General features: G+C 37.0%; 1 protein-coding gene and 1 long non-coding RNA gene across 7 annotated transcripts in view; one reads left to right on the forward strand and one right to left on the reverse strand.

Moving 5' to 3' along the window:
- Positions 1–23,095, reverse strand: part of LOC149623538 (uncharacterized) — a 112,251-nt gene that overhangs the window by 30,777 nt on the left and 58,379 nt on the right. The window contains exon 1 of one of the 6 annotated variants that reach the window (XM_089852543.1): positions 10,001–10,489. The exons of the other annotated variants lie outside the window; for them this stretch is intronic. Within the exon in view, the coding sequence (XP_089708669.1) occupies positions 10,001–10,074 (74 nt within the window). The 5' untranslated portion in view covers positions 10,075–10,489. Of the gene's footprint in view, positions 1–10,000; positions 10,490–23,095 lie in introns of those variants that run through there. 6 annotated transcript variants of the gene reach the window in all.
- Positions 12,656–13,671, forward strand: LOC149623539 (uncharacterized). The gene is made up of 2 exons (XR_016374747.1): positions 12,656–13,255; positions 13,328–13,671. It is a non-coding gene; the product is annotated as an uncharacterized LOC149623539 (long non-coding RNA).

The raw sequence follows: 23,095 nt of genomic DNA on the forward strand, positions 1-23,095 counted from the left end.
CTTTTAATGGTTTTCGATATACAAAGAACTTAATTCGCTAGTTCAGGCCAGACTCTGAAAATTGCTAAGGTAACGTGGGGAGAAACTGCACCAATTACCAATTTCTTCCCTGTAGTTAGGGCAAAAATATGGGGACACCGTCGTCCTAGCAACTATCACATGCCATAAGTGCAAATAAAGCCAAAAAAAAAGAAAGTTCGAAGACAGATTCAAGAAAAGAGAAAAAAAAAAACTTTGTTTGGAGTTCCATGCAGAGCGCGCGCTAATTTGCTAAATGGAACCATCCATACATATCTTTTGTTGCAAAACTCTCTTACTTAAGACTTCTTTCTTTAAACTTCAGGTAGGTACCCTTTTATTGAATTATCTCGCTTGAGTAACCTAGTTCGACGCGGATTTTCTTAAAAAAAAATAATAAGAAAGGAAAAGAAAAAAAAAAACGCATGAAACGCCTGTAGAAGTGTTCCCACCGCTGCACTCCCGAGTTCAGAGAGAAACCAACATACAGGAGCTACAAACAACCCTACAATAACTACTCTTCACAGGGTTGCCACGGAATTTTCAGGACCAAATTCCCTGACTTTTCCGGGTTTTCCCTGACCCATTTCTGAGATTTTCCCTGACCTTTTTAGGCCGAAAGTGTGAATGTTTACAGCACGTTTTAAGTGCTTATAAACTCTCTACATTAAGTTTTCCGATGTATTTGTTGCACCAAAATGATTAAGAAACATTTTAACTATAAATAACAGTCTAAGAGATTATTTACTTTACAAAAACAATTCTAGACATTAATGATTGCTCTAGAGTTTTCTGTGTTAAGAGAGGATGAGGAGAAACTTTCACTACTCTTTCAATAAAGACTTATCCCCGGAAATTTTACCCACTAAAATCAAATTCCCTGACTTTGCTGAAATTTTTAAAATTCCCTGACTTTTCGGCCCATTTTTAAATTCCCTGACTTTTCCAGGATTTCCAGGTACTGTGGCAACCCTGCTTCAAAACAAAAGAGCTAACACACTTTAGTTTTTGTAATATCAAAAAATTCCAATTAGATTCACCTAGATAACTAAATTTACGATAATTAAACGAGAAATTCCTTAAATAAGAATAATAATAATAAAAATGGAGGATAAAAAAGTATCCGGGCCTATCAAAATTTTTTAAGATGGTAATTTCGATAAGGCCTGAGCTCGTTCTCTTTATTCCCAAAGAAAAGGTAATATAGTTTTTCATACAACACGATGCGTAAGATTTTTTGTGAGGAAAAAAAAAGAAAATTTACCATCGAGGGGATTATATTTCAAGAAGCGCTATAAGGGAAGGAGATGAAAAAATATGTAATGGACTTAATAATCGAAAATCCATTTATTATATCCGAACGTAAAATATAGGTAGCTCAGTATACAGAAAGGTTTCCTTTTTTCCCTTCCCAGTTCATCAGAAGCTTCGAAGATTTTTGTTACCCTTAAAAAAGTAAGGACTGCAAAAGGTATCGAAGGTTTATTTCCACAAATAGGGTCATTTTATGGTTTCTATTTACTCTATTTCTTCACAGTCTCAAAGATTATTCTTAACCCCAAAAAATGAAATAATTGTAACAATACGAAAAGGTAAGGGTCATTTTACAACTTCATGTGTTAATATATTTTTAGTTTCTTTGCCTAATTGTATACTATACTTCATATGGAACTGAACGAGCGAAGTTAACGCTATTTCTATGATAAATAGAGGCTATAAAAAGAAAAGATTAAGGTCTAGAACCACGTAAGTTCCAACGATACAACCGTGAAAGTTGCGTATTTTTAGAAACGAGGTTAAAGGGCGTTCCGTAATATTGATATTTATATTACACGGTCAAGAAATAGATGACCCATCTCGTTTTGCGCTACGCTATCTTCGAGTGTATTTTTGTTTGTATTTTTGGAATGAAAGATGAGACGCGTAATACTTGGAGACTGTAGAGTGCTCACTTGGCTTGTACACTTATTTTGTCTTTTTTATTTTCCTCTCTGTTATTCTTCCGAAATGAAGTCCATTTATAAAGTAAAGTTCTTTTTGATGGAGGGAAAAGATACAGTTAGCAAAACTGTTTTTAAACTGAATGTTTTTCTTTAACTTTAAGCACACTGCAGTGTACAGTATAAAAACTATCACAACTTTGGTGAAAATTAAAAAGATAAGTTTGACCTTGTGTTGAAGGCGTGGTCTTACTGGAAGGTATCCTTTGTTAGTCCTACATTAAAAAAAAACCTAATTTGCGCCAAAAACCGCGAACTGAGCATTAACCGATTACGTTGGATGGAAATCAGGCTGAAAACCTTTCAATGACGAAACTAATTCTAAACACAATCCTTCATAACAGACAAGGGATGGGGTCTTGCAGGGCTGCCCTGACCACGCTGCCCTAACCTTTTATGCATTCGGTGATAATAGAGTTCTGAAAAATAAGGGCGGACCTACGGTGGGCGCTCCCTGGGGATAATGCATTCTTTTTTTCTGCCAAAGACTGTTCCTTCAGATGCAGACCCTTTCTCATCGATATGAGTAATAATACTCAAATCATTGTATAACTGTTTTCTCAATGTATCTATGCAGATTTTGTAGGAAGAGTTGGACTAATCATTACGTATGACGAATTTTACCTAATCTATCACGATGCTCCTTGGACCTTGTGTTTCTACCAACCAATGAAATTACAGTTCGAAAGACGTCACAATTATGAGGCGTGATGGAGTACTCAAACCCGGACCACAAAACCCGCACAGAACTTAACATGAGAGCACAATGATTAGATGTATGCATTCCTGATATAAACCGTACCTCAATTTAATCCCGCAGACTGTGCACCAAAGGGTTAACTCTCACTTACAGAGCAGACGGACCGAAACTACCAATAGGGAATGTCAGTCACGAACAAAGGCGCGACGATACTAAATGTAAATGCCTCTAGAAACTTCTGAATAAGTAAGCGACTTGTAAGCTCGGACTCCATTCACTAAGATGCGGAAGGACTTCTACTTATATATTCTTGATATCTATGGACTATCCCAGTTTGAAAACTATAGAAGAAAGAAAGAGAAACGCAGACCGCTGGATCATCTATCAAAAAATGACGGCTCATCACCAGCACATTTATCAATTTTCAGCGTGAGCTTACTCGCGCTCAAAAGATGGCGTCTGACTGTGCTTGCTTTCCACATAGCTTTCCACAACACCACACGTACTGCACACCCTACCAGGCTAAAATCCTTAGTAACCAACCCATTCTTTAAAAAAAAAAGTATCTTTCCAAGTTTGAGAAAGCTAGATGAATTCAATGATTTCCCACCCCCAAAAGGATTTTCACTTATGAAAGGGTTAGCTCAAGCCTGAAATTACAACGTTTAGGGCGTTTAGCCGCGACCCCAGGGTGTGGTTCTCCCCAAACTTTCACTCTTTAAACTATACTTTCGGATTAAAGTGGTATTGTGAAACTATAAAATTTATCAAAAACTGTTAGACCGAGCAACGGTTCTCAACGATTCCGTGACAGTGTCCCTTGAAAGAAGAAGGGTTAGAGTTGTAGTTGCGTGTGCCTGGCGCGTGTATGTCCAGGACGATTAAAGTATCGGTGTTTTTGGACTGATATCTGGGTCAAGAATATTACATCGGATTAGCTCTTTCGTTACACCGAGGATAAAGATGCTGGAAGATATTTATGGTCGTCACAGTTCATTTTAAGTTACAGAATAACACACTACGAAAGGCAACTCCAGCTGTAAACACTGCACCAAATCACTTAGCGATACGGTGAACCTAGCTTTCAATACACTGTAAACTCTGGGTGAAATATACCAAGTTAATTCTATAGTTTTATTTTGTACGTGCTAAAAGACTAGTGGGTTAATGGTTCTCGTGATAAATTATATTTGTATTAAAACTATATAGCTATATAAGGGTAGACTAAATATATAATCCCTACGACGACTTTAGATTGGAACTCACAATAACTGACCTGGGGCATTTAATTCCTTTACTAATTTTGTCTAAATCGGTAGGCTTAGGATTGGGCCTTGGTCTAAAAGGTTTACTTTACGAGGAAACTTAAAGAAGTTCAGATGGAAAGGTTTAACGTGTTTTCCTTCCATTTAAAACCCCGAGGGACTCGAAGGTAGGGGAATTGCCTTTTCGACTTTTGATTTTTCAAAGGTTATCTTGAATTTTAAGTCTTTCGACCCTAAGTGCAAACTTTAGTTTGTGTTTAGATCGAACCGTCGTATAGAAGGAAATATCTTTCTTGCAGGGAAATACGTTACCATAAAAGATGCGTATCCATAAAAGATACGTATTTTAGAAAACCCAAAACGTCAGGAAAGGCTGTAGAAATATTCACTGACTCAATTGGAGATTCTACGACAGATTTCACACAATTTTCAGATTCAAATAACCAGTTTTTTCCCCCCCCTGACTCCCGCGATTTCCCTCAACGTTTTAGCCCCGAAAGTTTTCAATGTTAACAGTATAAAAATATCATTTCGTAATCTACACTTTTATTATCAAATTTAATCTAATTTCATCCAACTCTAAACCGTTTAAACTTATTTTTATATTGCATGACGTTTAGAAATCTCCCCTGACCCATGGCACCTCTTCTAGATATACTATGGTTCAATCCAATCATGTTCTTCTTAAATTTATAGCAATTCAAAATCATAAATCAGAAAACTGCCATAAAAAAATAAAATAAAATACAAGATGTAAGATTTAAAAAAAATCTTTTCTCAACAGCTCCATTCTTAAGCAAGGTTTATAACATTACATAAAAAACAATGCACCATATTCGTGTCGAAGTTGGTTGCGAAAAACAGAACACCTAACAAGGTTGCCCCTTATAACCCTAATGGGGAAAACCTGGAGGCTTAACGGAAATTCTGATAAAAAATGAAGATATCTAGGATCCTTTCCCGCCCTGCTCCTTTCCGTGCAGTATCTTACTAGTTTAAGCCTATTGTGTTAGAGAAAACTTAGCGGTGGTAATGCTGGATAGTATGGGCGAGAAACGAGTCAAGCGTATATCCTCTGGCAAGGCATGCCGGGATAGTAGTATAACTACCAGAGGAGAAAGGTTGAAAAGAATAAAAAGAAATCAATAATAAATTTCACCCCTTTTGCTTTCAGTCTCTCTTTATCCGAAAGCTGCTAAGAGTATAGCTTCTCCATCGCATCATCTTTCACTAGACGAGGAAAGACGCGAGCAGTGAAGAGAAACTTTCATCAAGGTGAGTGCCAAATTGCTGTAACTTTGAACTTTATATATATTTCTTTTTTTTTTTTTTGGAAAATACGAACACCTTTCTGCAGATCTTACCCCTGTAAGTCGGCTAGCCAAAAAGTCAAGAATTATCAGCCCCTGGTAGTTGGCTAACCAAAAAGTCCGTCTGTTGATTGTCATTTTGGCATTAAAAACATTTTTCAAATACGCTAAGTTCTCATCTATAACGCAATATTTATGAACAATAAACTGGACTTGGCTTCATACTTATATGGCGGATTTTACGGTAGATTTTAGGCTAATGGAATTGGTTTAGTGCGGTCGTGACGTATTTTAATAGCTTCCTGAAAGACAGGAAGTGGTGAAGATAATTTAAGTACTTTCAAATTCTATATCCTATAGGAAAGTACAACAAATAAACACGAAATTTAAAATTTTTTATCAAGTTCGATAATGTACTGACAAAAAACCTCATCAACTTGGAAAGAAAAGGATTTGGTAGTTTTGGTTCGTCTAAAATAAAAAAAATAAAAATAAATAGGATATGTCCCCGTAAATGTTATTTTTCCGGAGTTAATGACTCATGAAATACACACGTATCTTTTCTTTGTTTTTGTAACTCTTATATAAAAATGATATTTTTGTAAAAAATTGTTTTTATTTTGGTTTTGTTTTCTGAAGATAAAACAAGTTCAAAGTTCATCTTAAAATATACAGGGTGTTTCTGACAAGTCTTTCAGAAATTAAGAGGGATATTCTTTTGGGGGATTTTGAGTCGATAATGTTCTATGAGATCCTGTTTTCGAGTTAAGATTGGTCAAAGTATTTTACGGGTGACCCCTTAAATTTCATTAAGAAACTGAAAGACAATGATTTATAATTTAATTAGGGGTCATCCCTAAAACTCTCAAATCAGTTTCGCTTAGGGCAAAATGTCACAGAACATTTTCGACTCAAAATCGCCCAAAGAACATCCCCCTTAATCTATGGGCGAGCAGACTTATCAGAAACACCAGATTTTTTTCTTTTTCACAAAACACGGGAAAATATTTACTTACAATATTTTCCTCATAAATGCAGGATGAAAATAAGAAGCTAAGAAAGAAGGTAGTGAAGAGTATTTTACTTAATGTTCACTTTTGGGGGTAAAAAAAAAAGAAATAAGCCGGGATGGGGAAACTGAGAAATTAACATAATTCCTACCCAGGGACTATTTACCTCTTCATCGTCATCTCCGCGAAAAGAATGACATTTTTATTGATGACACTAAGAGGAATATATTACCAGCCATGGGAGAAGCGATACTCCAAGGACTCTACTTTAGCATGCCCTTTCTACTATAGCTCGCGGGGAAAACTCAAAACTCTCCACGCGAGCCTGCCTTTAATTAGACGTGAAAACTTCACTCTATAAGAAGAATCAGATTAAACCGAAGTTATCATTTGAAGTCAAATGGCAAATCTTCCCTCGTGTTGTTATAGTAAAACAGAGGCTCTTCCAGAGGCTTTTGACAATCGATATAGTTGATGGAAGAAGCGACGCGTACATATGGATTTTTCGATATAACATTTATTAAAGGGGAGCATGATGCGTTGAGGGGATTACCGCATGCTTTATAGCCCGGGATGCCTTGGATAATGTGGTTTTAGAATGAATATTTTGAAGTAAAAGAGTTTGGGGGTAGTTCTTGAAGAGTTTTGACTGTTTAAAGGTGCGGTGGACGAAACGAAGTGTATGATATATCGACTATATTTTAGTATACTTATTATAAAAGTATACATATTAAAAGGGCAAATATTATCATTGTAGTTAATGGACTGTACCATTCTTCATTAAATCTGTCAAGATCAAGATTTGGAATGCAAATTAAAAACTAAACATTCCTCAAGAAAGAAATGGCATTCTTTAAGTGTCGTAATGATACTTTGTCTCAAGTAATACATACCCATTTGTTAAATAAAAGAAACAGAAACAACGCAAAACAAATTCCTTTTTAAAAAAAAAATCAGCAAAAACTTCTTGTCTGCGCTATTTAGTTCCTCGTTCTTTTAAATGAGCCTTAATTCGTCAAGGCTTAATAAACAGGTCATTGCGCGAGCATTTTTAACTTCTTAAAAAGCCCCATTTCTAAAACAGCGTACGGGGAAAGGGTTGAGAATTATGAAAAATGCGCGAGCTCGCGAGAAACGCATCTGGAAAAGCGCGAAATTTCTTACCCGCCTCTTACAATTCCCGCCATTTTAATGCGTAAAAGGGTTGCTTCAAACAGGCGCGCGCGCGACACACACTCGACTCCAGATTTCTCGAAAAAGGCGGGAAAAAAAGAAAAAGAAAAGAGACTCAGAGCGGCTATAGAGGAGTTGTTTATTATTTAAGATCACTTTAATTACGTCATAAAATAAAGTACTGGGATGAAGTAACGTTTCCCGCGCTGCTTTTGCCCAGCGTGCACGCTCAGCAAATGGAGAAAATTTCCGTGTATACAAGTGATTCATTATTATACGGGAAATAGGGGGAAAAGATTTCTTCAACACAGCCGCTGTTTTGGTGGAATGAAGCAAAATCCCCCTTTTCCGGCTTATAACTGCACCGGGGACTCCATTTAGGGCAATATGGATGTAATGTGGTTTTGCATTTTTGCAAATATCCGTTCAAATATAAAACACGGGACTTTCGAAGCGCATTTACAAAATCGGCGTTCATATATGTAGAAATTTGTGGGAAATTTACGTGCTGTTGATCGTTAAAATTATTACATTCGTTATCTAGCAATTAAATGAATATACGAAATTAATTAGACCAGTTAAAATTTATCCAACGAATTAAATGAAAAAGTGTCTACTAATGAGTTGATACACGTTACCTCTTTACTATGACTTCTGAAAAATAAATACTTATCTTTGGTTTCGCTAAATAAATATACGATTTACTCGTATTTACTATAACCCGCAAATTCCGGGAAGTATCTTTCGAGTGTGACGCAACTGTGGTATACAATATAGCTCAATATCCTACAGCAGTGTTTTTCCATCCATATTATCAAACCTATAACCGCGCTATATATTCTTAACCCTAAACGGAAGAATACTCGGAACCATCAAGAAGAGGAAGTTTTATATTGGCACTTCCATAAGGCGCAAAAAAGAGAAAGGGGTATATGCTAAAAAAATGTCTATTTGTATTATCTGACTGCAAAAGTTTGTTTTTCTCGAGCATGTATGGACGAAGCTGAGGGGTATAGCCTCCTGAGATCATATATATATTTTTCTTTCTATCTCTTCCGGGAGACGAGCGCGAAGGGGTTTTTGCTCATACTCTTTCACCCATTCACTCTTCTCTCAATATAAAACATTCCGCGATGAAATATAGTGTCAGATATTAAAGTCGCGTTCGAATATGGTATCTATCTAATATCAATGCTACGTCCAAGTCCTGATTCACTTACTATATACTAACTGATAATCAACGCCTATAGTTCAAACCGCTTTACATAGAAGGGTGAAATTTTGCAGGGACATTGCTCTTAAGTTGCAGGCACGCGCTAAAAAAGATTTATTTAATCCGCCACCATATTGAAAAATGGCGGCCAGAAATGTGAAAACAAGCTTCTATATGGATTAACGTTCATTGCGTTTCAACAGATTTGTTTTATATTTTGTACACGGGTTCCCTATATCCTATAGACGGGCCTCATTGCTTTTGGGTTTCGATTTGCCGCCATCTTTTAAAATGGCGGCCTGAAAGATTTAACAACATTGACCTCGCATTTCAACCGATTTAGATTTTTCGTCATCTTTGAAAATGGCCAAGGGACAACGGCGGTTGCCTTTGCTACTAGTATGGTATATAAACATGATAAAATACTTTTGGGAACAATATTGGCCAACTTCTATTTAATCTCATACAAGTAACCACAACTCAGAAAACTCGGTTCTTTTTTTCCGTTTCTGGTGGTGTAACAATCCCAAGGCGAAAGGAGGCACGCGGCCGGGGTCACAGCGCAAATTGACAATCGCGAAAAAGTATCACGTGTCACACAGCGAAAGAGAGCGGGCTCGAGGAAGCAAAAACAAAACCAAACACGAGGGACCACCGCAGAAACAGCAGCGAGAAAAAAATACTTTTACCCCGTTAATTGATAATACGGTTAGAAACCTCCATGGACAGTGCCCATTAATTAGACCCCTAGCTGGAAGAGATCCCATATAAGCATTAAAAAAAGAGAGAGACAAATATATATTCCCCTACCTAGTATTCTAGTACGTAAAAATAAGAGTTTCTTTAAAAATTATTGGTGCTAATTTAATAGGTTAATTACCATCATGAAAATAAACAAAAAACCTGAAATTATTTAAGGTAATTTATTGGATTAATTACCACGATGAAATAATAAAAAATCTGATATTATTAATTGGTGGTAATTTACTGGGTTAATTACCTTGATGAAATAATAAAAAACTGAAATTGGTATCTTAGTATGTTAATTACCACGGTAAAATTAAGGTAAGTTATAACTAAATAATTATGAGTAGAAACATAATTTTTAGACTAGGAGGATTCATATGGTTTACACAAGGAGGCTAGGCTACTTGGAGGACAAAGTGTTAGTCCGCATTTTGGTCCTCAAAATAGCCTCAAAACTATGTATATATACAGTCTAATATTTAAAGTAAGATAGTGTGCATTTATTAACTTCAAAATAATGCACTTCTAAAGGAAAACATACAATAAACATAACAAGAGACTGACCTATTCAGCGGAAAAGCCTTGGCTCTTTTAGCCGAAAAGCAGAGAGCCAAACGAGAAGAGCTTCTATTTCCCATGTTGATTGGCTTTCTTATCTTTTCGCAACGCCGTTGTTATCCTAGAGCATCAGGCATCTTATTTGTCACGCTGTAGAAATTTGTTTGAAGAACTAACACCACCACCGGCAGTACCACTCTCAATTTGGTAGCCGCTAATCCGTGAAAACTTTAATCTCGTTTAAGAAGAAAACTTGGCGCAGTTCGAGCGATGGTAGCTCGGGGACCTTTTTAAGTCCGAGCTTGTCGTCCGAGATTTTTGAAACGTACATTTTATGCAAATTTTTTTTTTTCTTTTCTTAATTCCTTCCGAGGAAACTTAGCTTCGTTTTCAAAGTTAAAAGCCGACGAGCCGCCCTACCCGCTATCGCGTCGGAAAGGTTCTTGGCCAACTATATCAACTGCAATTAGTGTTTTTGGTATGAGAGAGATTTTTGCATTTTTCTTAAATTTTTTCAACATAAAATTTCGTAGCAAAAGGAAGCTGGCTGGTTATTTAGCGGGATTTTTTCAGGCCTCTATTAAGATTTAAGACAGTTAAGGCAAAGCACATTGGCGTCAAACTGACGGCCTGGTGGTGCGCAGTTTTTTTATATACACGTTCTTCGCCGAAAAATTTAGTTTGAAAGTTTGTTGGACGGTGGAGGGAAATTATGTTTATTACCAGGAATGCATACAGACACTAGGAATAATTGTGTGTATCCGTTTTTTCAATGTAAATAGGCGGATTTAGTGTAAAGAGCTAGACTTATCCTTACGTATGACGTATTTTCCTCGCGAATAATGTCTCTCGATATCCGGTGTGTACCTTGACCTCGCGTTGGTACCAACCAATAAAATTATACAGTTAGAGAGATTTCCAAATTATGACGCGTGAAGGATCATAGTACTCAAGCCCAGCCCACAAAAGCGGCACAGAAATTAATACGGGCTCACAATAATTTCTAGTGGCTGTTTGTATTCCCTGATATTACTATTTTACTGGACTAGTGGACGATGGCTTTTTAAGTGGACTTTTTAATGAGTTTAAGTTCTTTCCTCTGATGATTTTTGCATGGAATTATAGTTATAAGAGCTTTTACTGACGTACGTCAATAATTAAGTTAACTGTAAATAAGTCACGCAATAACCTGACCTAATTTAGTTTTCAAACATGTACATTTTAACCTTAATAATCCTTAATTACTGCTAGTTTAATATAACTTACTTCTAGTATACTCCATACTTAACCCTCCAATTACCCAAAATTATGACACATCCACATTTAACTACCCTCGTTTCAAACACATTATTAAAACCAGCTCATATCTAATCTTTAATACTCCTTGCTTTCTAAAAGAAAGCAACACACTCAGATAATCTGTAACCAGAAAAATACTGCAAATTCACACATCACCAGTAACCCTACAATTTCAAGCTATCGGGGCAATTGCCGCAATTTTCAGAGTACTTAAAAAGTATCGGATCGTTCAATTGGTCAGTTACTTGTACAGTATAGAAGGGGTGGGGGGGGGTACATCCAAGGATGACGGATGAGCAGCGAATGAAAAAAAGTTCCTAGATACACAAGGGATCTATAAGGACGAAGCAAACACAACTTTCTCGGGCGAATCGGAGAAAAAAAAATAGCTCAGGAAAAAATTACGAAAAGGAAAAAAAACACACACATATATTCCCCAAGGAAAACACGTTTAGGAGTCGAGTAAGGATGGAGAGTCGATTCCTTTCCTTGACTCTAGCGACTTCTCGAGGTTATAAGTGGACAAGATCTCTCTCTCTTTGCTTTCGTTCTCTCGTTCTCTCTCTCTAAGAGTGTGATTCTCTGGTTCTCTATTTCCTTATTCCCAAATCCTCTTTCCTGCAGTCCCAAAAGATAATCTCATTAACTCGGTCATCCGCGCAAACCGCGTTCCGGATTAGATTTAACGCGGCTTGGTTGGATTTGATCGGGTTAGCAGCTAGTACTAGGATCATACTGTATAAGTACAATTAGAAGTGGATTAACTCTTGCCATACACTATCTCTCTCTCTATTCAATCTTTATATACAAAAGCAAGGAGACCGAATACCTAATATTTACCTTGGAGAAGAAGTTGGGATTGATTTATTTTACTATTTTCAATTATAAATTATTAAATTAACCTTGGAAATTTATTTTAAATCAATTGGAGTAGCTCTTTAGACAGGGTAAATATTACAGCAAAAGGTTTGATAATGAAAACTAAGCCCGATACTTCTTCATTAAAAATTCGAGGTACTCTTGACAATTTAACAAAAATAGTATGTTTACATACCTAAATCACAATAAATAAAAATAAATTGTAAGATAAAAACAGCGTAATATGTCCAATTCATCGAGAGAAGAAAGGGTTATTGATAATGGACGGTTTGTTGTGTGCTCCAACTGCTTCAAATCCAGGGAACGTTAGGTACGCATTCTCCTATATATTACTATAAATTTGGAAGCGTATATAACGCGTCAACCATCAAAACGTTAATATCGAACACAATTAGGGGGTTTATGGCAATACGGCTTCAACCGTACAATTATAAGGACGCTTTTCACTATGAATATTAATCGATCTATATTTAGTAGCTTAGAAACGCGATCGGTGTCGACAATTTGCGCACACTTTGGGCAATAATGATGAGCTACTATAATTCTAATTTGAATATTCTAAAGTGATTATATTTAATTAGGATAGCCTCGGGAAAATATATCAATCACGAAAATTACAATGATATACTAAGTATTTTAAAATTTCACCTAAAATTATAATTCTAGGAGAGCGATAGCTCTCTTAGATAAGACCTCATACCGACTTTAATGTATAAGGATGGTTTTTTGATTGGTTATAACTTTTTTTGTATCGTATTAACTGCTTTGAAAAAATTCCACAGAACTACAATTCGGGCCCTCAATATGTGGTTAAAATTTCAAGAAGATCCACCCATTAGTTTATTGTATAAAAAATAAAGTTGCTAAGGGTGGTTTTCATTTCCATAAAATTAATCAGCCCTTTTGGTGAAAAAGTTAAATTTTCCCATAGAAATAACATGGAGTTTTTTTCAAATTTAGCCATTTTGTGGCCACCTTTTTGACATGAAATATTCGTTTGTTACGTTTGGGAACGGTTTGATATCAAAATTTAAACCTTTTTCTAGGACCATTTTTAAGGTTTTTGAGAAAAATTAATTTTAAGTATGTTTAATTTTAAATTTTAAAAACTACCCCAATCTGCGATATTTTAGCATTTATACACTGTTTTATTAGGAAATATCAGCGAGACCAATGTTGGCATTTTTTTAACGTATAGTTGCCTCATAATAATCCGATTGTTTCTTCTTAATGCCTTTTGGTTGGAATGGCCTATCGATAGTGAGATAAGACGGCTTTAATATTGCTGCAGTGACGTTGACGCGGCCGCTACAGCGACGCCATCAAAACACACGGGTCTAAATTGTCGCGGATATAGTCAAATTCAAACTAGCTTAATGGACATTTTAACTTTTCCCTGCTAATTATTCTGGATTACCAATAAAAGATAATTAAACTAGACTCCCAATTAAAGATAAATAAACTAGATTACGAATTTAAATAATTAAAGTAGTTTACCAATTAAACGTTCTTAAAATAAATTATCAATTAGAGTTAATTAAACTAGACTACCAATTAGAGGTTATTAAACTAGATTACGAATTAATGGTTACTAATTAAATTACGAATTAATGGTTACTAATTAAATTACGAATTAAGGGTTACTAATTAAATTACCAATTAAGGGTTACTAATCTAGATTATCAATTAAGGGTAATTAATCTAGATTACCAATTAAGGGTAATTAATCTAGATTACCAATTAAGGGTAATTAATCTAGATTACCAATTAAGGGTAATTAATCTAGATTACCAATTAAGGGTAATTAATCTAGATTACCAATTAAGGGTAATTAATCTAGATTACCAATTAAGGGTAATTAATCTAGATTACCAATTAAGGGTAATTAATCTAGATTACCAATTAAGGGTAATTAATCTAGATTACCAATTAAGGGTAATAAATCTAGATTACCAATTAAGGGTAATAAATCTAGATTACCAATTAAGGGTAATTAATCTAGATTACCAATTAAGGGTAATTAATCTAGATTACCAATTAAGGGTAATTAATCTAGATTACCAATTAAGAGTAATTAATCTAGATTACCAATTAAGGGTAATTAATCTAGATTACCAATTAAGGGTAATTAATCTAGATTACCAATTAAGGGTAATTAATCTAGATTACCAATTAAGAGTAATTAATCTAGATTACCAATTAAGGGTAATTAAACTAGATTACCGACGACTGGTAATTAAACCAGATTACCGACGACTGGTAATTAATTCAGATTACCGACGAATGGTAATTAAACCAGATTACCGACGACTGGTAATTAAGCTAGATTACGGACGACTGGTAATTAAGCTAGATTACCGACGACTGGTAATTAAGCTACATTACCGACGAATGGTAATTAACCTAGATTACCGACGACTGGTAATTAAGCTAGATTACCGACGGCTGGTAATTAAGCTAGATTACCGACGGCTGGTAATTAAGCTAGATTACCGACGGCTGGTAATTAAGCTAGATTACCAACGGCTGGTAATTAAGCTACATTACAGACGAATGGTAATTAAGCTAGATTACCGACGACTGGTAATACCGACGACCGGTAATTAAGCTAGATTACCGACGACCGGTAATTAAGCTAGATTAACGACGTCCGGTAATTAAGCTAGATTACCGACGACCGGTAATTAAGCTAGATTACCGACGACCGGTAATTAAGCTAGATTAACGACGACCGGTAATTAAGCTAGATTACCGACGACCGGTAATTAAGCTAGATTACCGACGACCGGTAATTAAGCTAGATTACCGACGACCGGTAATTAAGCTACATTACAGACGAATGGTAATTAAGCTAGATTACCGACGACTGGTAATACCGACGACCGGTAATTAAGCTAGATTACAGACGACCGGTAATTAAGCTAGATTAACAACGACCGGTAATTAAGCTAGATTACCGACGACCGGTAATTAAGCTAGATTAACGACGACCGGTAATTAAGCTAGATTACCGACGACCGGTAATTAAGCTAGATTACCGACGACCGGTAATTAAGCTAGATTACCGACGACCGGTAATTAAGCTAGATTACCGACGACCGGTAATTAAGCTAGATTACCGACGACCGGTAATTAAGCTAGATTACCGACGACCGGTAATTAAGCTAGATTACCGACGACCGGTAATTAAGCTAGATTACCGACGACCGGTAATTAAGCTAGATTACCGACGACCGGTAATTAAGCTAGATTACCGACGACCGGTAATTAAGCTAGATTACCGACGACCGGTAATTAAGCTAGATTACCGACGACCGGTAATTAAGCTAGATTACCGACGACCGGTAATTAAGCTAGATTACCGACGACCGGTAATTAAGCTAGATTACCGACGACCGGTAATTAAGCTAGATTACCGACGACCGGTAATTAAGCTAGATTACCGACGACCGGTAATTAAGCTAGATTACCGACGATCGGTAATTAAGCTAGATTACCGACGACCGGTAATTAACCTAGATTAACGACGATCGGTAATTAAGCTAGATTACCGACGACCGGTAATTAAGCTAGATTACCGACGACCGGTAATTAAGCTAGATTACCGACGACCGGTAATTAAGCTAGATTACCGACGACCGGTAATTAAGCTAGATTACCGACGACCGGTAATTAAGCTAGATTACCGACGACCGGTAATTAAGCTGAATTACCGACGACCGGTAATTAAGCTAGATTACCGACGACCGGTAATTAAGCTAGATTAACGACGATCGGTAATTAAGCTAGATTACCGACGACCGGTAATTAAGCTAGATTACCGACGACTGGTAATTTAGCCGCATTACCGACGACTGGTAATTTAGCCGCATTACCGACGACTGGTAATTTAGCCGCATTACCGACGACTGGTAATTTAGTCGCATTACCGACGACTAGTAATTTAGCCGTATTACCGACGGCTGGTATTTAAGCTAGATTACCGATGGACGCGCAACGGCCTAGGACTTTTTCTCCCATATTTTCTAAAGAATTTTAATTAATATGAAGACTGAAGTGACAGATATTAATAAAATCTGTCATTGTAGACAAAGACTGGAAAGTGTAAAAGATAAGGTTTGAAAATGAACTGCCTGAAGTAACAGATATTAAAATTTTCACTTTTGAAGACATCATTATAAAACATCAATTATTTTAAAAAATTCTTATCTTACTTTTTTTCACCAAAATTTCATTTTCCCAAAATATTTTTCAGCAATATTTACCAACTATTTTGTCCTCAATAGTAGTTGTCACCAAGAAGGGTTTAAGGGATACTAGCTTGGTACTGCTTTTACTTTCAACTAACATTTGATTCTAGGAGATTCAAATGCTTGGATATCTGAAAAGATTTCTCTTGAAGAGTTTAAATTTTTATATTTTAAAATTGAAAATATTGCGAAGCGGAAAATAATATAGGCCTTTTCTTTGTGATTTAGTTATTAGTGTCGAAAAGATCTGTAGATTGATCGTGATCTTTGAGAGCAACACAGCACGTTAATATTTAATACTTTGAAAGCTTTACAATTTAAGAATATGTTTTGTAAAGTTTTAATACGGTTTATATTTTGTAAGCTCTCAACGATTTTCTCACGTTATAGGGTCAATTTTCTACCTAATTTTAAATTTTTGATAAAAAATAAAATGTAAAGCCGTAGTATTTTTAAATAACGCGCATGTTCCTTTTTAAAATACTTTCCCGAAGTAATTTTGGTGAAAAAAAGTAAGATAAGAATTTTTTAAAATAATTGATGTTTTATAATGATGTCTTCAAAAGTGAAAATTTTAATATCTGTTACTTCAGGCAGTTCATTTTCAAACCTTATCTTTTACACTTTCCAGTCTTTGTCTACAATGACAGATTTTATTAATAACATCGATAGATACTACCCAATTTAACAAATAACAACTGGAATTTAATTAATATCCAATAATAAAATCTTAGGTGGTTTTATAACTATACTCTCTCTTATAACTGTTCAGAAAAAACTTACGATAAACTTTTATCAAATACGTCATTTTATAATGAAATTTCAGCAGTAAAACTTTAAATTATTAAATTCATAAAGTTACGATTAAAATAATTACAATATTGTGTTAGCTAGCAATTAACTCAGTTTTAATTCCCTGTAATATTTTAAAACATCATATCAAGAAAGAAAAACTTTCCAACAAACTTTCAAAAGTCCCCGTCAAATTAACAAAAGCATCGTGAATATCATCAAAACAAGCGATGAAAAACTTTGAGAAAAAGGCTGAACTTCAGATCAACCAAAAAACACCTTTTATATAATCCGAAACGATAAACGCATAACAAATGCACGCGTTTTGACTTAAACAAGGAACCGCGAGGAGCGATTATTAACCTCGCTCTTTTAGGGGAACCCTATCGTACTACGACGGTATAACTATCGCGATTGGGCAGAGAGGAGTATCAAAACTTCTCCGTTCGTTCTCGACTTCCCAAACTGAACTGACCGATCTCAAACATCGCCTCGCTGGCTACGAAGGATTCCTTCATTGATTGCTCTAGTGGGGGGAACATCCTCCTTCCCCCTTAAAGGGCTACTGAAACGCGTATACCAGTGCCAGTAAGTTAGCCCAAGATCTTTGTTTTTCTACACGTTTACGGTACATTCTCCAGGAATCTAACTACCACAACACCTTTAATTATCCTTACTGTTAAATTTCACCACGCTCTATGTTCACTTTGCGCTTAATCATCCTTGATCTGTAAAATACTCCAATCATAACTTGAAAACGGTGTGGCCCGGAAGACAAAATATCATAAAACATTTTCCAACTCGTAATCGAACAATAGAACACTTCCTAATTTCTTAGAGACGTTTCAAAAAACCCCGTTATAATACTTTCGGGGACGTTTAAGTAGCCCTTTAAAAGAGGGAGCGCGCCGCGTCAAATTCTAAAAGGAAGAGGAGAGAAAAGATGGGTGGGGGAGGGGGGAGGATGAGGAGAGAAATGCGCGGGAAGAAGAGCAAGAGCAGAAAAGGATGGAGAAGAGTAAAATAGGAAGAGATAGGGATGCGAGCTTCAGGAAGTTGTAAGGGGGTTTTATACTATATAGGTCCGGAGCTTGAGGGGGTACGACGAGCAGCAAGGGGTGATGGGAAATTGAGGGTTGGCATAGTAGTATAGGGTTTTCTACACACCGTTATGTACCATTTTATATCTTTTTTATACATACATACTCTCCGCGAGATAGTGCATGTGGAAGAAAATTTTTCATAGTAAATATGCTGGTAGATAAGAAAATTTGTTGGTTGTTATAGATGGTTGGGTATACTTTGGCTCGTTTTCTTGTGGGTCCTTATAAAATATTGTGGGGGTTTGATAGTATAAGGATACACGCCGATCTTCGTCGCTCCATTGGGCATGTAACATGATACGATTTAATTATTATCAAAGACCGGAAATGCGTCTTTACCGACGTAATTAAAATTGTAAATACGATCTGAGCGTACTGGTAAAGCATTGTTGTCACAGATTGGTGCATCTGATATTAAGTTTGTGAGACAGAATACGGAAAAGGATTTTCATTAAATATTCATCGATTCTTTTTAATTATGCAATAAGCTTTGTTCGATAACGACACGGTGTAAGGAGATAATTCCCATTCTTGCCAGCAAGTCAGCCCTTGGGGCGTTATGTCGTACCAACTCTTTAAGTCGCGTAGCTCTTGGTCCCCAATGCCTTCCGCCATATTTCATATTACCAAATTGTATATAAGCGTAAGGCAAGAGGACAATACAAGTCTTTCTTTTAATGGTGAACAATGATTTGATCACATCTTTCGCAGAAATACGCCGTAAGTTTTGGGAACCAATCATGTCTTTAAAAAATCAGTAAAAATTGGGTGTTTAAAAAAGGTTTTAACGTACATCCATCAATGCTAAGGTTTCATTTCCTTTTATGATTATGATTAGCTACCTTTCCGTATGGATCCACACGAAAAAGGCGATAAAAAATTGGTAATCTCGCAAAAACCTTCGAAAAAATGTGACATACCATATTTTTGCCAGAGAGTGCAGCAGCAGCAGCGGGGTTGGCAGTGTATAGATTTCCCTTTCTCTACGGGTGGACCCATCTAGAGGGTAAAGGTCATTTATCACGATGTCCAGTGCTTCATGATCTGCGGCGGTCACGCGTCGCGTGCTTTTGACTGCGAAGGGGAATAAGGACAAGCTAATGTCTGATCGGAGGAGAAAAGTTCCATCCTTCCAAAGTCTCCTATAGCTCCTTTTAAACAAGTCCAAGTTCCCGAACGCACTTAAACTTTGATTATTTTCTTCTTTTTCCTTCCCTTCCTTTTCTTTCATTCTTTTCGGAGCTACTAGTAACCATTCTCTTCTTTCCCCATTGTCAAAGAGCGTTTTCTTGAAACGTGAACGGAGAAAATAACACAAGTTTCTTTTTCTATAGGTTGGCTGAGGTCAATTTTCAAATTCCGGTCGCGTCAAGATGTTAACACATTGGTAATAAACTAAGTAAATCCATCAATTTTTTACAGCAATCACGGGAAATAGGAATTTTTCTACGTTGACGAAGAAATATCAAAACGCCTAAAAATGAACCTTAACTATATATAGGAAATGAATACTGCAATAATTTTAACGCGGTTATTTACTAAAATAACCGTTATCACGTGGCATAATTTCATAACAAGATCCGGCTGTCGCTGTTCAAGCACAATTCTTCCTTCTGAGAATTATCAGAAATCCCTTCTTAAGCCATTGCTAAATAAAAATTCTATATAGCGTCGCGCTGTTCGCTACCCATAATCTGCACGCAGATGGCGTATTACTATATAACCCCTTGAAATCCGACGCATCCTTTATGAATCATACAAGACGGGAAGACTTCATAAACCCAACTGACATAAGAGAGCTTGGCTTCTCGGGCTGGCCAATATAGGGGCGCTTAAGCAAACAAAAGGGGAGCCCATGGTTTGTCATTGGTGGGAATGAAGGGTATATGTCGAGGGGCGGTGCGCTAAAATCTCGTGAATTTTTAGGGTGAGAGACTTTACTAATTTACATACGATAGTATACATACCCTCGACTTTAAGTCGGGAAGAAAAAAAAAAACAACGAACACTCACTTCACAAGGCCTGCCAAGGAAGGAAAGCGAGGCTCTAGCTTAAAAACTGCAAATTTTCCCCATGCACTGACGAACGAGATTAAGAGAAAGGGACCAAAAAGTACCGTCTTGAAAAGTATATCAGCAAAGTACATGAATAGTTAACTCGAAGCCCGTAGCTAACCGGGAAATATCTTGCTTGGTATTAATATTAAAATGGCTGAAGCACTTCCAATATTAGCGGGGTAGAATATTCACGTAATTTAAAACTCCGAGCTTTCAGTTCCGAGATAAAATCAAATATTTCATTTAATTCCACGAGATGTAGCCGGTGGAAATGAATACGAAGAGATTTAAATTATTAATTCAATTTCTAGGTTCGTAACGATTTCAGCTCAGTGACTTCTAAGGCGGCGGCATGACGAAGAAATCTGCACCGAGTCATGCGCCTTTCAATTTCTCCCACTAAAATTTGATAGCCTGATCAGAATTTACCCTGGGTCCCTGACTTCTGTTAAAAACTTAAAACTTTACAAGGCGCCCATAGAAACCTACAGAAGCGTCACTCGGAATGCCGCGTTTACGCGATACTCCTATCAGGATATCGTTGAAATTTGCGTATATATAAGCGATCTATTTTGCTATTTGAAAGATAGATATTTAAATCTCAGTAAACAAGCGCATATAAACTTCCCCTCAAATTTGAATGACACAAGATAATATTAAACCAATTCATTTTCACGAAGATGGTCTATAGCGCGTGTCTAGACTGAATATCTTCTTACAAAATAACGTCAAATAAACGCGTTCAATCCTACACTAGTCTAGCTGGATGAAGGGAAATAATCTTTCATAGTGAAATACGCGTTTTCAATGACTATCAGTCTGAAAAACCCCAAAACATTTAAGTGATAGGATTCCCCTAACCCCAAAATAACGCCACCTCCCAGAAGGTCCCCGCATCGTGGAAAACGTATCACACAAAGTTCACTATATAACGACACGTGCCTACTTTCCCGCGTTTATTTATGAACCTTTACACTGTTAGTTCGGTCGGTTAGTATAGAATAAAACCTACTACTATTGGCGGGAATTGGGAAAACCGCGGACTCATAAATTTCCCGCCCAAAACCGGAGAAGGAGAGAATGTAGATATACATTCCATAGCGTGTAGACGGGGACACACGAAGTGCGAGAAGGAAACGGGAGTAGAGATAACCCCGTCGAAAAACCCCTTAAAACCATATGCCAGTAGCAGAACAGAGTCCTTAATACATAGCCTCCTAACCTACCACCCACCCCTCCCCCTTCTCTTCTCTTTCCTGACTCAATACTTATCTACCGTCAGTTTAACTTCCAAGTGAGGGGATGGACTTCCAAAGGGTTCCAAGTTCGGGGGAAATTTTACACTCGGGTCAATCGGGCTTTGCCTTTCCACGAAGAGGGGGAATAACATTCACAATTTGTGAAGAAAAATGATGGGAGTACAGTTGAGGCCGAATCTTTCGCGTGGCATTGTGGAATTTGTGGTGGACTGGTGGTATACTGAATTCGAATGGTAGAAGATTAAGTGGAAGATGAGGGAAGACTAACAGATGTTCATTACAAAGTTTCGAGGTTATCTACTTCTGCTCATCTGCATGGCAAATTTAAAAAAAAAAAACTTAACTTATTTCTTGGGCATCCGTGCATGCAAGAGCTGAACTTGAAAATTAGGGCAAGAATAGGCAAACAGAGCTCCTCCGAAAATGTCTCGCCTTCTAGCAACCAGCAAACTCAAATTGAGCGGGAATGTTGGCCTATACAACAAACCGGACATATAAGGGCGTCCGATGTTACGTTGGTCAGGGCTCCGGACACGAGGTTGTGTTATGGCGCACTGAGCACTTCTACCCTCGCTGCAAATTTCCTCTGTCGCGTTTGTTTTTATTGTACTTTATAGGGTTTTCTGGACGGGGTCCTCGGAGTGGGTATCGAAATGACCAGTGGGAAAATGGCCGAAACGAGATACGAGGTTTGACTACTGGGGGTTGGATAAAAAGAGGGTGTACGTATGTATGCCCTTCCAGGGAGCTACCCAAGCTTCGACCGTGACCTCTCTTTACACGACCCCCGCGATGGTTGTGGCTATCGGAACTATTTCTTCACGCCCATGATCTCCGGCCAGGGAAGATCAGAAGCGGCGCGGCGCTGACCCTTTCTCGAACTATAGGCAGGAAGATCATTTTTCTTTATTGGCCATTAGGATATCCTCTTACGTTTTAAGCGTGAGAGACGATGACCGATATAAACGCGACACACGCTGTCCAAGAGTAGCCACAGAGAAAAATACTATTTTGGCTTTTCATTTTAAGAATGGTTTCCTTCAAGATATCTAAACAAATTAAAGGTATTTCATGGTTTTTCAGTGCAATTTCCATCGCAGTACTTCGATGTCCAGAAGAAGCTTCTTACCGCTCATTTTCGGAAGGATCATGTACACGCACCCAATAACAGAAAACATTAGTAGTCGCATTTAAAAAATAAACCCTCAAAAATGTGGTTTTGAGTTAAAAGTCGATATAGTCCTAAAACGTGCAAGGTCTACACGTAACTCTACCATTACTCCTAAGGCACTGCACGCGGAGCTATAAAATGATTAACCAAAACGGGTAAGCGTACCGTAGCAATAAAAATACGGTACCAAAAGTCAGCTTCCCCAAAGTTATGCGGAAGAAAAAAATCATTCTTCCCACTAAAAAAGTTGAAGTACAGTGTAGTAAGAAAAGTTGCATATTGCAATGGAA

The sequence above is a fragment of the Phalangium opilio genome, unplaced genomic scaffold, assembly GCF_054372755.1.
Source record: "Phalangium opilio isolate 3A_F unplaced genomic scaffold, DU_Popi_V2 ptg000113l_1, whole genome shotgun sequence".
NCBI lineage: Eukaryota > Metazoa > Arthropoda > Arachnida > Opiliones > Phalangiidae > Phalangium > Phalangium opilio.